This window comes from Temnothorax curvispinosus, unplaced genomic scaffold, assembly GCF_003070985.1.
Source record: "Temnothorax curvispinosus isolate PA1 unplaced genomic scaffold, ASM307098v1 QBEX01002242.1, whole genome shotgun sequence".
Taxonomy (NCBI): domain Eukaryota; kingdom Metazoa; phylum Arthropoda; class Insecta; order Hymenoptera; family Formicidae; genus Temnothorax; species Temnothorax curvispinosus.
This window is the reverse complement of record NW_020212022.1, coordinates 1-14,325: the sequence shown is the minus strand read 5'-3', so window position 1 is coordinate 14,325 and position 14,325 is coordinate 1. Positions and strand designations below refer to the sequence as shown.

The window sequence follows — 14,325 nt, the reverse complement described above, 5'->3', positions numbered from 1 at the left end:
AGCTCGAAAACTGTTTGAATGATTTGTTGGTCCTTGATCAACTCGTCTTTGACGTTGCCGTCGAGAGTGAGGTACGATAGGCCTTTAACGGCCCATTTTATTATATTTTTTTCTTTCTTGGGATTTATTAATAATCTTCTGCAAACCTTGACTAATTTGTCCGTCGCTTCACCCCAGAACGGTTTGCTAATGTAACCGCGGGTTTTAAACTTGCTCCACTCGCAGAAACCCACCAACGCTTGAATCCGTATTACATCATCCTTAGATTGATACAGAAATATCCGCAATATCTTTACACCTTCATTTATGAGCGCGTTGACCTCATCAAAATTAGTCATAGCGGCAACGAGGCATTCGCAAACCACTTTCTGTTGCAATACGTCATCCGTTTTCGCCATATCGAGAATCCTCATACAACCCGTCGACGGATTTGTAAAGATAATTCTGTCTGCAACTTCTAACGGACCGAATATTAGGGTTGTTATTGCAACTACTCCACGCAGCTGTAAGATAATCGATTATAACAATTTATAAATTTGTACATTTTATGAAATAATAATTAATTAAAAAGAAATGTCAATGATTAGCTTTATTTAATTTTGATGAAAAATAGGAGAAGTCTTTGATAAATTATGCTTCAGAAAATACGATAGATGACAAAGTCATATTCTTCAGTAAATTTTGATTAAACTCTGTTATAACCGTATTTTAATATATAAAGTTACAGAATATACAAAATCGACAATTTAAAAGGAAATCTCTTTTGACATTTTTGCTTTAAAAATATATTGTTTTAAATTTCTCAAGTACGCTAAGGTTAGAGAGATAATAGATTTTTTATTTTAAAACAATTTAAGTAATTAGAAAAGATCCGAAGTTACAAAATTCATACTTTAGATTCTGTGTCAGATGTAAACAATTTATCCTTAATAAATTTATCAATGGTGTTGAAAAATATCCCCTTATCGACATTACGGTCCATGTTTTTCCATATCTTTGCTAAGGACATACTGATAATAGTTCGCGTGGAATACGTGATGTCGAACGAAGATTCGTATTGGTATTCCTCCAATTGACTGGCAACCTCCATTAATTTTTTCAAACCGTCAAACTTGACTAATCGTTTGGCCCAGTCTAACGCAGTATAATGAATGTTACGCGTAATAAGTTCTATTATTGCGTCTCTAGCAAGTCCTGTTATCGTTTTACTCTCTACACTATTCAACAAGCACGACAAAATCGTATTAATTTCTTTCTTATGCTTTTCGCACAAAGCCTCGTCGGGTTTTGTACTGGGTTCATTATTCATGCCGCTATATTTGTTCAATATATTCTGAAACCGAAATGCACAATAAATTAATTACTGAAATATGTGCATGATAACTGCACGTATTTCGCTTGATAATAATATTTACCTGTAAACAGTATTGAGACGCGTTGACTCTTTCTGTAGATTTGCTGTTCATCATTTCCAGACTCCAAGGCAAAACAACGTTTATCATAGTGGGCTCAGTTTGATTAATATTGTTTTGGCATAACTCGTCTACAATACGAATCGCGCTACAGATCGCTTCATCATCTTTTTTTACTTCCTTTATAAAGATTTCGCAGGCATCAGTTCTCCAACTTGCGAGCCTAAGCATATTAATCATGGCGTTTTCACGTTCCTCTTTATCTACGCTCACGTTAAATGCTAGACCCATCATTTGTGATACCTAATACGAAACGAAATTAAGCGTATATTTGAATATAAAGATCTCGTGATCTTCTGTAATAAAAATATAAGTTAACTGTGAAAGGTGATATTTCTATATTTGTATGACGTAATTTTTATCCATATAGTGTGTGTAGACAGCTACTAATCAATAGGAATAACTAATTATATAATAAGAGAGACAAGAATTCAACTCCGTTTGTCAAATTATATGTAATATTGAGTGAAACGAGAACTCTTATTAGAATATATATGTATATTGAGCATGAAAAATGTGTTATTATTTTTATATTATCTAGACCAAATTAACGTGTCTTGTAAGTTTATAGTTATGTATATTTATTTTGGCATTAGTACTTACTTTTTCTTTAATATGTTTGTGTGAAATTTCATGAAATTGCGTTGGTAGAGATTGAGACATTGTGTTATCTGAGTAACATAAAATCATTTTCATGTTTTGACGTGCCTCCTCGAATCTCTCTAACTCTATTAATGCTAAAAATCTGCGAAACATTGATATGGAAAGTATTTTATGATATATTTTCATCACACTGTTGCAGTCTTCAATCGTTTTGTCGTAATCACGTAGTTCGAAATATGTGGCAGATCGTTTATCGTAATACAATGCTTTCTCAGTGTTGTCCTCTGTTACTATTTCAATTGCGTTTGTGTAATAACTTAAGGCTTTAGACCAATTGCCTTTGTTAAACTCTTCATCACCTTTCTCTTTCCATTTCTGTGTAGTCATATTTGACTTTGGCATGGTGGAATAACTCTACAATACAAAATATATGATGTTGCAATTTTTTTTAACATTGAAAGACTTTGTGGCATTTTATACATTATCTTAAATGTGAAAAGCACAAGTTATAAATTTATTACAAAATATTTATATGCCAAGTATGAGACAGTAATGAGTCAAAAATAAACTTACAGCACTTATAGCGTTTTTTCTTGGCTGCACTACCGCCCTGCACTGCCCTGCACTACCCAATAGCGTTGCACTAGTGTTGCACTAGTGTTGCACTAGTAGGCGATAGTGCAGCCAAAAAAAAACGCTATTAATAATAGCATTATTGCACTTTCTAATGTAAAACCTGCATATAAATTGTAATCGACTGTAGCAACCATTTTTATATTAGACAGCTGACTTTTATTAAACATTAAAAAACAGGTTTATTAACATTAAACATTAAAAAACAGGTTTATTTTCGGCAAACTGTCTTCGATATAAATAGGAGCTAGCACTGGGGTTCAATAGAGACTGAATAATGCTATCGATCTATTGATTGTAATTTAATTATTATTGATCGCGAAAGTTCGAGTTTGGATCGACAACAATTCATGACATTACATGTTGATATTTTATTTTTTTTTAACGAGAGAAATGTATAATTTTACATTTCGCTGCAATAGTCAGGAGCAATTTACATTTCTCTTTTTTTTGCGTCGGGAATTTAAATTCTCCCAATGCGTGTCTGGGAAGAGCGTGCGATTTATCTCAGATTTGCGAGAAATTTAATTGCGTGAAGTTAAATCTCGTTCCATCGATATTTTTGTTTATATGGCGATATTTAACGTTCCGTCAACCAAGTGATTGTTTTTCGGTTTTTTTCTTTGACACATCCAAGTACTTTGGTTTGTTCACCCAGTTCGAACGTGTTTCGTATAAACAGATCGTCACAACGGTCGATGGCTGAAGGGTAACATAAGAAAACAAGGACTCGGGCAACAAGGACTTTAGATTCGTGGAGAGTCACATTTTGACGAGATAAATATTACGGTACACGAAAGTTAATTTTTCAGTTACATAAAAGAAAAGAAACATTAATATGATTTATCATTAAATTATAGGGTGTTTTGTCATACGTCGCTTTTTCTTCGAATAACATGAGATGGTTCTAAACGTTTATATTAATGCTCTAATTGCAACTTATTCAGAAGAATTCGGATACTGTGTTTAATTATAGCCCTACAATGGAATTACTGCCTGGTTTGGCTTTACAGTTTTACTCGAATAAGATACACAGTAGCGTGATCGAGCGGAAATGAAACGTTTTGCTCTACTTGCCTCGACGATTCGTATTTTCAGTCAAAAAGTAATAATCTCACATTTGTTACGAATACCTTTATCACATCGAATTGGATCACGTTGCACGCGAAAAGCTTTTATTCAGATTGTCGCGGCCAAATAAAAGAGAATGTAAAGTTTTTATACCTGTCGGATATTTGTTTTCTCCTGTCGCTCGAGCACCCTTAAATTTCTTTGCTCCACGATTGTCTACCTAGCACTCCTTTTCAACGAGTAATTCGAACCGCTAAGCATTATCCAAAGTGAGTGCCGTGCGCCGTCTCCCTCCAATAGAATTTCTGATTAGCTTTTCGTAGCCACGTGACCGGCGTTGCTAGTGAGGCACAAGGCTGCGCGTCACGTGACTTTCGTAAAAAACAGTCAAAATTGATTTTTCGCAGAATTCAGGATGAAACATCGGCGATAAGCAAATAAAGTTACGAGCGAAGCGTCGTGACGCGGATAATTCGACGATATTGTTCGGCGAAGTAAGATCTCACGCGACCAATATAGGAATGCTCGACTCGAATTACATCGGGATTAACACTAGGATTAAAGTCCTGGATAAGAATGCCTGATTGTCGTCAGGTATAGGCGCCTCGCATGCGCGCTAAAGGCCATTGCACGTGACAAAGTTTTATAGTCATAGGTAATCGTAAGACCGTAAAAAAATAGACCAATCACAGTCGATTATTCTTCTTGAGCTCGAAAAATAATCGAGTGTGATTGGTCTATTTTCTTACGGCCTTACGATTATGACTAAAACTTTGTTACGTGCAATGGCCCTAACGATCCTTAATCGACCGTAATGTTCGTATTTTTTGTAATTTTTAAACAACGGCAGGTGGCGGGCGAACGGAAGACTGCTATGCGTTCTATCCATTTTCGCACACTTTGTAACGATACTGGGAAATTTTTTTTTAAATCAACGATTGTATTTTATAAAACTTTTGGACTAAATCATGACTCGAATTAGTTTAAATTGTTTTCACTAATGTTGCATGTAGAAGAATTGCATCTTTTGCTGCTCCGGGATATATATATTCGCAATACATTTTATTATACCAAATTTACGTTGTTTTATTAGAATCATAATTCTTTTTATTATAAATAGCGATGTTATTTATTAATAATGGAAATAACTTACAGGTCTATTGTGCAATGCACTTTTGAAGCCGGTAGTTTTGCAACATCGTAAATTGAAGTTTCTGGTTAAGATGTATTGCAATTTGCGCCAGATTTCACAGTAAAATTCTACCAAAACAAATTTTCTAAAATTCAACCAATAAATTTTTTCAACTTTCAATAGAACCAATTTTTCTTGTATATATGTATATATGTATAATTGTATGTATAATACTTGAAGAAATTAATATAGCCTGTAATATTAACTTTACAATTTATTTCCATTACATGGGGCATAAAATTGATTTTTATCTCTATTTACTGTGAATCTCACTGCCACGAATCGTTTAAGGTAGTTAGTCCGTAAACTCATTTTCTTGGAAACCTTATAAAATTTGAACAGTATATATTAATGTAAAAACAATTTATATATTTATACAATTAGAAAAAAATTGACGTACCGAAGTTGAGATAATTGGAATCAAAGTTAGTACTTTTTTATGTATCACAGATACAATAACTTCTGATATGTTTCTAATTGTAGCGATTAAACTACTCTTGCAACTTTTATGGAAAACAAGAAAACGATAGAAGAGACTTGTAAAAATATACTTACAAAAATACAAGCCCTTTGAACGTCTAGTTTCAAAGTAATTGATACCTAAAAAGTACACAATTTTTGATATTAGCGATGAACGCATATGATAGCTAACCTTTGAAGTATTAGTGTCTATATATACATGTACATATGAGATTCTTACACACACACACACTTGCATAACGCGAACAATCCCAGACAAATATTATATACGTCATTTGCTTATTATTAACTTTTTGACAGTGTTGTCACGGACTAACTACTTTAAAGTAGAACCAGGATTTTACACATTTCAGTCCGATTTCGTTGTTGACGTCCACTATCTCAGTCTTACCATTCGTGTTATAGTAACGAGCCATCGGACTCGTCTAACGATAAACACAAGCCGCAGGATACTTTATCACAGAAGCGATAGTACTATAATCGATATATCGATAGAATCATTATTGTTTTAAGTATTATGAAGTAGTTAGTTATTATTGATGACAAAAAAATTAAAATTATTTATAAAAGAAATATAGACATTTATACAAGAAAATTTTAAGTACATAGTTCTCGACACATTGTCAAACAAAAAAGGCCAATGTTTTGTACGCGATCTACAAAAAAATGCCAACGTCGTTTGCGCGTTTAAAAAGAACGCCAGCGTTTTTAATGAACGCGTAAAAAATGCTAGCGTCCGTTCTAAAAACGAGTAGAAAACGCTAGCGTCTTTTTTTTTAAATAGCGCATTGAGAACTATCTACTTAAAATTCTTTTGTTTTAAATAACTTTAAAATATTAATTTAAAGTTTTTTTGAAAAATCCGTAGAAGAAGCCAGCGTTATTTTGAAAACGCGCAGAAAAGGCTAATATTATTTTTAATACGCGTAAAAAACGCCGACGCGACGGTCTTTTGAGAACTGCAACAATTCCGTGCTTTTTTAAAAACACGTCCAAATACAGTTATTTTTTGATAACGCTTAAAACCGCGCGCGATTCTTCTGAATCTGCGTGCGACTTTTTTAATCCAAGTGCAATTTAAAAAAAAATACATGCGTTTTTTTTAATCGCGTATCAGGTAAGTGGACTTTTCGTGAAAAAAGAAAATTAATTCAGTCCGTTGAACAGAACATTAAAAATGTTTATAGCAACTTAAAATGTCCCTCCTTGATAGATGTACCATAGAGGTACCATCAATTAACGAATTTCAGGTTGATATAATAACAAGTTCACATGATCAAAATAATATAATTATAATTGTGCGTCTAAATATTATTTGCATTTAGAAAACGTCTCCTTGCGTACTCTTTAACGTAATAAACGTAATATACGGCGCATACGCGTCCGTCCAGTCTAATGAGAGATCATGGTTGATTAAACATAAATAACGATAGAGCATAAAGACCCGCAACAAAGTGTTTGCGTTAAATTATTTTTATTTTTAATAGATGTTTTCTAACATTATATTATTTAATCAACCATGATCTCTCGTTGGACGGAGTATAGATTAAAGATTTCAGCTATGCTGTGAGGACGTTGCGGAAGATGTAAATTCAGCAATTCAATTCGTTACGGAAAACGTTAAAAGCGTAAGTAGCTTGTATACATATATATTAATATAAATGTATACATTATAAATATGAAGTATATACTTAAGTTGATTGCCCACAAGATAAACAAACTTTAGCAGCATTAAGAGAAGCTGGTGCGTCCATTTTCCAATGACGAGACTAAAATAAAAACCATCCATACGTAAGCGGAATTCTCCGAGCTCCACCGATTGCTGGCAACAGAGAAAAAAAGATTTTAACTCGCAAGAACGGCAATTAAGAATTCACAAAGAGATTTTCGCTGAGATATAGCGACGACTCAAGCCTCCCGAAAAAATATACTTTTGTGCTTGAAATGTTAAAATATTATTTATCGTGGGCAAAAAGCGCCGGGACAAGAGTCTCGTAAGTGCAAAGTTCCACAATTTATTAATTATACAGTACATTGAACCTTCATTTATTAAAAAGAGAAATAATATTCTATTAATATGACATTAAGATTCCAATTGACATTTATACATAATTTTCTTAATCGACATGTTTTATATTATCATGCAATGCTATCTGACGATTCGTTCCCTTCGACATTTTCCTCGATTTCCTGGTTCCATTTCGCAGCAGCCTCTAGAACAAGGGATGCTAATTCCTTGATCTCTTCGTTTTGTATGGTATCGTTCTTGCTCAATTCTCTCACTTGTTTCATTATTGTATCTGTTTTGATGAGTTTTGCAGCGACGTCTTTTGTACTATTCACCATATTTAACGCAATTTCAATACCCTTACGTTGAAAGTAATTGTCTGGATTATTGAGTAAAAGGTATAGGAATTTCGGCCAAATATCCCAGCGAAGTAATTTTTCACAAGCTTCTTCGCTGGCTGCCGTTAGCGTTGTTACCGCTTCAACTGCTGCTTTCTTTGTACGTTCATCTACGTTGCTCACCACAGACCAACCAATAAGATACCCAAGTTGATAATATCTCTGCTTAACATATTGAATAGCAACTTTACGGCATAATACCAAATTGTTTATTAGTTTTGCGTACGCGCAGTCCACCATGTCGTGATTATCGTTCATATAGTTGTTGAAATTCTCAAATCCTGAGTCGTTAAATATATGTAATCGCATACTATCCTTGACACTAGCTAGATTGCACAAAGCTGTTAGAGCCTCGCATCTCTCATTAACGGAACACTCCGGGTTCAAGAGATTTGTGATCGGCTGTACAACATCCATCATTAAATCACCGGGAAATGCATCCTCAGGAGGTAACGTGTGTGCCAGATAGACTAAGACTTGCGAAGCTATCTTTTTTCCTTTGTCTGTGCCATCTAGCGCTAACGACAACAATGCCTTCGTACCGCCTTGTTGAACAACTGTTTTTGTCAATTCCTCTTTACCGCATATAGCGGAGAATACGCGAGCTGTCAGTTCCTTGCAGTTTTGGTTGCCCGTTTTGGCGAGGTTGACCAGAGCGCCGGTCACACCGTTCTTCACTAACAGGCACCGTCTTTTCTGCACAAAGTCTTCGTCATTTTTAGACAGATATTCTTCAAGAAAATAAAATTTGAGAAATTTCATCGATTCTTCTATCTCAGGTATAAATGTTGGTTGAAATGTAGATTCTATCATAAGCCTCTCATAAGCATTGCACACGTTTACTAGCGTCGTGGCCACACTATAGAGGACTGATTGATCGCTAATCTTGGCAAGCTCGAAAACTGTTTGAATGATTTGTTGGTCCTTGATCAACTCGTCTTTGACGTTGCCGTCGAGAGTGAGGTACGATAGGCCTTTAACGGCCCATTTTATTATATTTTTTTCTTTCTTGGGATTTATTAATAATCTTCTGCAAACCTTGACTAATTTGTCCGTCGCTTCACCCCAGAACGGTTTGCTAATGTAACCGCGGGTTTTAAACTTGCTCCACTCGCAGAAACCCACCAACGCTTGAATCCGTATTACATCATCCTTAGATTGATACAGAAATATCCGCAATATCTTTACACCTTCATTTATGAGCGCGTTGACCTCATCAAAATTAGTCATAGCGGCAACGAGGCATTCGCAAACCACTTTCTGTTGCAATACGTCATCCGTTTTCGCCATATCGAGAATCCTCATACAACCCGTCGACGGATTTGTAAAGATAATTCTGTCTGCAACTTCTAACGGACCGAATATTAGGGTTGTTATTGCAACTACTCCACGCAGCTGTAAGATAATCGATTATAACAATTTATAAATTTGTACATTTTATGAAATAATAATTAATTAAAAAGAAATGTCAATGATTAGCTTTATTTAATTTTGATGAAAAATAGGAGAAGTCTTTGATAAATTATGCTTCAGAAAATACGATAGATGACAAAGTCATATTCTTCAGTAAATTTTGATTAAACTCTGTTATAACCGTATTTTAATATATAAAGTTACAGAATATACAAAATCGACAATTTAAAAGGAAATCTCTTTTGACATTTTTGCTTTAAAAATATATTGTTTTAAATTTCTCAAGTACGCTAAGGTTAGAGAGATAATAGATTTTTTATTTTAAAACAATTTAAGTAATTAGAAAAGATCCGAAGTTACAAAATTCATACTTTAGATTCTGTGTCAGATGTAAACAATTTATCCTTAATAAATTTATCAATGGTGTTGAAAAATATCCCCTTATCGACATTACGGTCCATGTTTTTCCATATCTTTGCTAAGGACATACTGATAATAGTTCGCGTGGAATACGTGATGTCGAACGAAGATTCGTATTGGTATTCCTCCAATTGACTGGCAACCTCCATTAATTTTTTCAAACCGTCAAACTTGACTAATCGTTTGGCCCAGTCTAACGCAGTATAATGAATGTTACGCGTAATAAGTTCTATTATTGCGTCTCTAGCAAGTCCTGTTATCGTTTTACTCTCTACACTATTCAACAAGCACGACAAAATCGTATTAATTTCTTTCTTATGCTTTTCGCACAAAGCCTCGTCGGGTTTTGTACTGGGTTCATTATTCATGCCGCTATATTTGTTCAATATATTCTGAAACCGAAATGCACAATAAATTAATTACTGAAATATGTGCATGATAACTGCACGTATTTCGCTTGATAATAATATTTACCTGTAAACAGTATTGAGACGCGTTGACTCTTTCTGTAGATTTGCTGTTCATCATTTCCAGACTCCAAGGCAAAACAACGTTTATCATAGTGGGCTCAGTTTGATTAATATTGTTTTGGCATAACTCGTCTACAATACGAATCGCGCTACAGATCGCTTCATCATCTTTTTTTACTTCCTTTATAAAGATTTCGCAGGCATCAGTTCTCCAACTTGCGAGCCTAAGCATATTAATCATGGCGTTTTCACGTTCCTCTTTATCTACGCTCACGTTAAATGCTAGACCCATCATTTGTGATACCTAATACGAAACGAAATTAAGCGTATATTTGAATATAAAGATCTCGTGATCTTCTGTAATAAAAATATAAGTTAACTGTGAAAGGTGATATTTCTATATTTGTATGACGTAATTTTTATCCATATAGTGTGTGTAGACAGCTACTAATCAATAGGAATAACTAATTATATAATAAGAGAGACAAGAATTCAACTCCGTTTGTCAAATTATATGTAATATTGAGTGAAACGAGAACTCTTATTAGAATATATATGTATATTGAGCATGAAAAATGTGTTATTATTTTTATATTATCTAGACCAAATTAACGTGTCTTGTAAGTTTATAGTTATGTATATTTATTTTGGCATTAGTACTTACTTTTTCTTTAATATGTTTGTGTGAAATTTCATGAAATTGCGTTGGTAGAGATTGAGACATTGTGTTATCTGAGTAACATAAAATCATTTTCATGTTTTGACGTGCCTCCTCGAATCTCTCTAACTCTATTAATGCTAAAAATCTGCGAAACATTGATATGGAAAGTATTTTATGATATATTTTCATCACACTGTTGCAGTCTTCAATCGTTTTGTCGTAATCACGTAGTTCGAAATATGTGGCAGATCGTTTATCGTAATACAATGCTTTCTCAGTGTTGTCCTCTGTTACTATTTCAATTGCGTTTGTGTAATAACTTAAGGCTTTAGACCAATTGCCTTTGTTAAACTCTTCATCACCTTTCTCTTTCCATTTCTGTGTAGTCATATTTGACTTTGGCATGGTGGAATAACTCTACAATACAAAATATATGATGTTGCAATTTTTTTTAACATTGAAAGACTTTGTGGCATTTTATACATTATCTTAAATGTGAAAAGCACAAGTTATAAATTTATTACAAAATATTTATATGCCAAGTATGAGACAGTAATGAGTCAAAAATAAACTTACAGCACTTATAGCGTTTTTTCTTGGCTGCACTACCGCCCTGCACTGCCCTGCACTACCCAATAGCGTTGCACTAGTGTTGCACTAGTGTTGCACTAGTAGGCGATAGTGCAGCCAAAAAAAAACGCTATTAATAATAGCATTATTGCACTTTCTAATGTAAAACCTGCATATAAATTGTAATCGACTGTAGCAACCATTTTTATATTAGACAGCTGACTTTTATTAAACATTAAAAAACAGGTTTATTAACATTAAACATTAAAAAACAGGTTTATTTTCGGCAAACTGTCTTCGATATAAATAGGAGCTAGCACTGGGGTTCAATAGAGACTGAATAATGCTATCGATCTATTGATTGTAATTTAATTATTATTGATCGCGAAAGTTCGAGTTTGGATCGACAACAATTCATGACATTACATGTTGATATTTTATTTTTTTTTAACGAGAGAAATGTATAATTTTACATTTCGCTGCAATAGTCAGGAGCAATTTACATTTCTCTTTTTTTTGCGTCGGGAATTTAAATTCTCCCAATGCGTGTCTGGGAAGAGCGTGCGATTTATCTCAGATTTGCGAGAAATTTAATTGCGTGAAGTTAAATCTCGTTCCATCGATATTTTTGTTTATATGGCGATATTTAACGTTCCGTCAACCAAGTGATTGTTTTTCGGTTTTTTTCTTTGACACATCCAAGTACTTTGGTTTGTTCACCCAGTTCGAACGTGTTTCGTATAAACAGATCGTCACAACGGTCGATGGCTGAAGGGTAACATAAGAAAACAAGGACTCGGGCAACAAGGACTTTAGATTCGTGGAGAGTCACATTTTGACGAGATAAATATTACGGTACACGAAAGTTAATTTTTCAGTTACATAAAAGAAAAGAAACATTAATATGATTTATCATTAAATTATAGGGTGTTTTGTCATACGTCGCTTTTTCTTCGAATAACATGAGATGGTTCTAAACGTTTATATTAATGCTCTAATTGCAACTTATTCAGAAGAATTCGGATACTGTGTTTAATTATAGCCCTACAATGGAATTACTGCCTGGTTTGGCTTTACAGTTTTACTCGAATAAGATACACAGTAGCGTGATCGAGCGGAAATGAAACGTTTTGCTCTACTTGCCTCGACGATTCGTATTTTCAGTCAAAAAGTAATAATCTCACATTTGTTACGAATACCTTTATCACATCGAATTGGATCACGTTGCACGCGAAAAGCTTTTATTCAGATTGTCGCGGCCAAATAAAAGAGAATGTAAAGTTTTTATACCTGTCGGATATTTGTTTTCTCCTGTCGCTCGAGCACCCTTAAATTTCTTTGCTCCACGATTGTCTACCTAGCACTCCTTTTCAACGAGTAATTCGAACCGCTAAGCATTATCCAAAGTGAGTGCCGTGCGCCGTCTCCCTCCAATAGAATTTCTGATTAGCTTTTCGTAGCCACGTGACCGGCGTTGCTAGTGAGGCACAAGGCTGCGCGTCACGTGACTTTCGTAAAAAACAGTCAAAATTGATTTTTCGCAGAATTCAGGATGAAACATCGGCGATAAGCAAATAAAGTTACGAGCGAAGCGTCGTGACGCGGATAATTCGACGATATTGTTCGGCGAAGTAAGATCTCACGCGACCAATATAGGAATGCTCGACTCGAATTACATCGGGATTAACACTAGGATTAAAGTCCTGGATAAGAATGCCTGATTGTCGTCAGGTATAGGCGCCTCGCATGCGCGCTAAAGGCCATTGCACGTGACAAAGTTTTATAGTCATAGGTAATCGTAAGACCGTAAAAAAATAGACCAATCACAGTCGATTATTCTTCTTGAGCTCGAAAAATAATCGAGTGTGATTGGTCTATTTTCTTACGGCCTTACGATTATGACTAAAACTTTGTTACGTGCAATGGCCCTAACGATCCTTAATCGACCGTAATGTTCGTATTTTTTGTAATTTTTAAACAACGGCAGGTGGCGGGCGAACGGAAGACTGCTATGCGTTCTATCCATTTTCGCACACTTTGTAACGATACTGGGAAATTTTTTTTTAAATCAACGATTGTATTTTATAAAACTTTTGGACTAAATCATGACTCGAATTAGTTTAAATTGTTTTCACTAATGTTGCATGTAGAAGAATTGCATCTTTTGCTGCTCCGGGATATATATATTCGCAATACATTTTATTATACCAAATTTACGTTGTTTTATTAGAATCATAATTCTTTTTATTATAAATAGCGATGTTATTTATTAATAATGGAAATAACTTACAGGTCTATTGTGCAATGCACTTTTGAAGCCGGTAGTTTTGCAACATCGTAAATTGAAGTTTCTGGTTAAGATGTATTGCAATTTGCGCCAGATTTCACAGTAAAATTCTACCAAAACAAATTTTCTAAAATTCAACCAATAAATTTTTTCAACTTTCAATAGAACCAATTTTTCTTGTATATATGTATATATGTATAATTGTATGTATAATACTTGAAGAAATTAATATAGCCTGTAATATTAACTTTACAATTTATTTCCATTACATGGGGCATAAAATTGATTTTTATCTCTATTTACTGTGAATCTCACTGCCACGAATCGTTTAAGGTAGTTAGTCCGTAAACTCATTTTCTTGGAAACCTTATAAAATTTGAACAGTATATATTAATGTAAAAACAATTTATATATTTATACAATTAGAAAAAAATTGACGTACCGAAGTTGAGATAATTGGAATCAAAGTTAGTACTTTTTTATGTATCACAGATACAATAACTTCTGATATGTTTCTAATTGTAGCGATTAAACTACTCTTGCAACTTTTATGGAAAACAAGAAAACGATAGAAGAGACTTGTAAAAATATACTTACAAAAATACAAGCCCTTTGAACGTCTAGTTTCAAAGTAATTGATACCTAAA

At 34.1% G+C, this 14,325-nt stretch overlaps 3 protein-coding genes across 3 annotated transcripts; all 3 read right to left on the bottom strand.

The window, feature by feature from the left end:
- Window positions 1–11: 11 nt before the first annotated feature.
- Window positions 12–2,477, bottom strand: LOC112468924 (protein unc-45 homolog B-like; the record flags this gene model as incomplete). The annotated part of the gene is made up of 4 exons (XM_025038342.1): window positions 2,076–2,477; window positions 1,416–1,715; window positions 893–1,333; window positions 12–503 (listed from the first exon to the last, which is right to left on the bottom strand). Coding segments are annotated over exons 1-4 (1,635 nt in total), but the record flags the coding sequence as incomplete, so codon positions are not given.
- A 5,108-nt stretch (window positions 2,478–7,585) lies between these two features.
- LOC112468925 (protein unc-45 homolog B-like) lies at window positions 7,586–9,936 on the bottom strand. Its single transcript, XM_025038343.1, has 2 exons — window positions 9,642–9,936; window positions 7,586–9,252 (listed from the first exon to the last, which is right to left on the bottom strand). Exons 1-2 carry the CDS (start codon window positions 9,837–9,839, stop codon window positions 7,591–7,593), a joined length of 1,860 nt encoding a protein of 619 aa, XP_024894111.1. The 5' UTR covers window positions 9,840–9,936; the 3' UTR covers window positions 7,586–7,590.
- On the bottom strand, window positions 9,866–11,226 carry LOC112468923. The gene is made up of 4 exons (XM_025038341.1): window positions 10,825–11,226; window positions 10,165–10,464; window positions 9,966–10,082; window positions 9,866–9,883 (listed from the first exon to the last, which is right to left on the bottom strand). Exons 1-4 carry the CDS (start codon window positions 11,224–11,226, stop codon window positions 9,866–9,868), a joined length of 837 nt encoding a protein of 278 aa, XP_024894109.1.
- Window positions 11,227–14,325: the final 3,099 nt, after the last annotated feature.

What these genes read in the sequence shown, in the direction of transcription:
- LOC112468923 (XM_025038341.1), bottom strand. Translation starts at nt 11,226, where the DNA reads ATGCCAAAGTCAAATATGACTACACAGAAATGGAAAGAGAAAGGTGAT. An exon ending in ACAAACATATTAAAGAAAAA is followed by an intron (nt 10,465 to 10,824) that starts GTAAGTACTAAT and finishes GTTTCGTATTAG; the next exon opens with GTATCACAAATGATGGGTCT. An exon ending in CGTCTCAATACTGTTTACAG is followed by an intron (nt 10,083 to 10,164) that starts GTAAATATTATT and finishes TTTCGGTTTCAG; the next exon opens with AATATATTGAACAAATATAG.
- LOC112468925 (XM_025038343.1), bottom strand. Translation starts at nt 9,839, where the DNA reads ATGGAGGTTGCCAGTCAATTGGAGGAATACCAATACGAATCTTCGTTC. An exon ending in CATCTGACACAGAATCTAAA is followed by an intron (nt 9,253 to 9,641) that starts GTATGAATTTTG and finishes ATTATCTTACAG; the next exon opens with CTGCGTGGAGTAGTTGCAAT.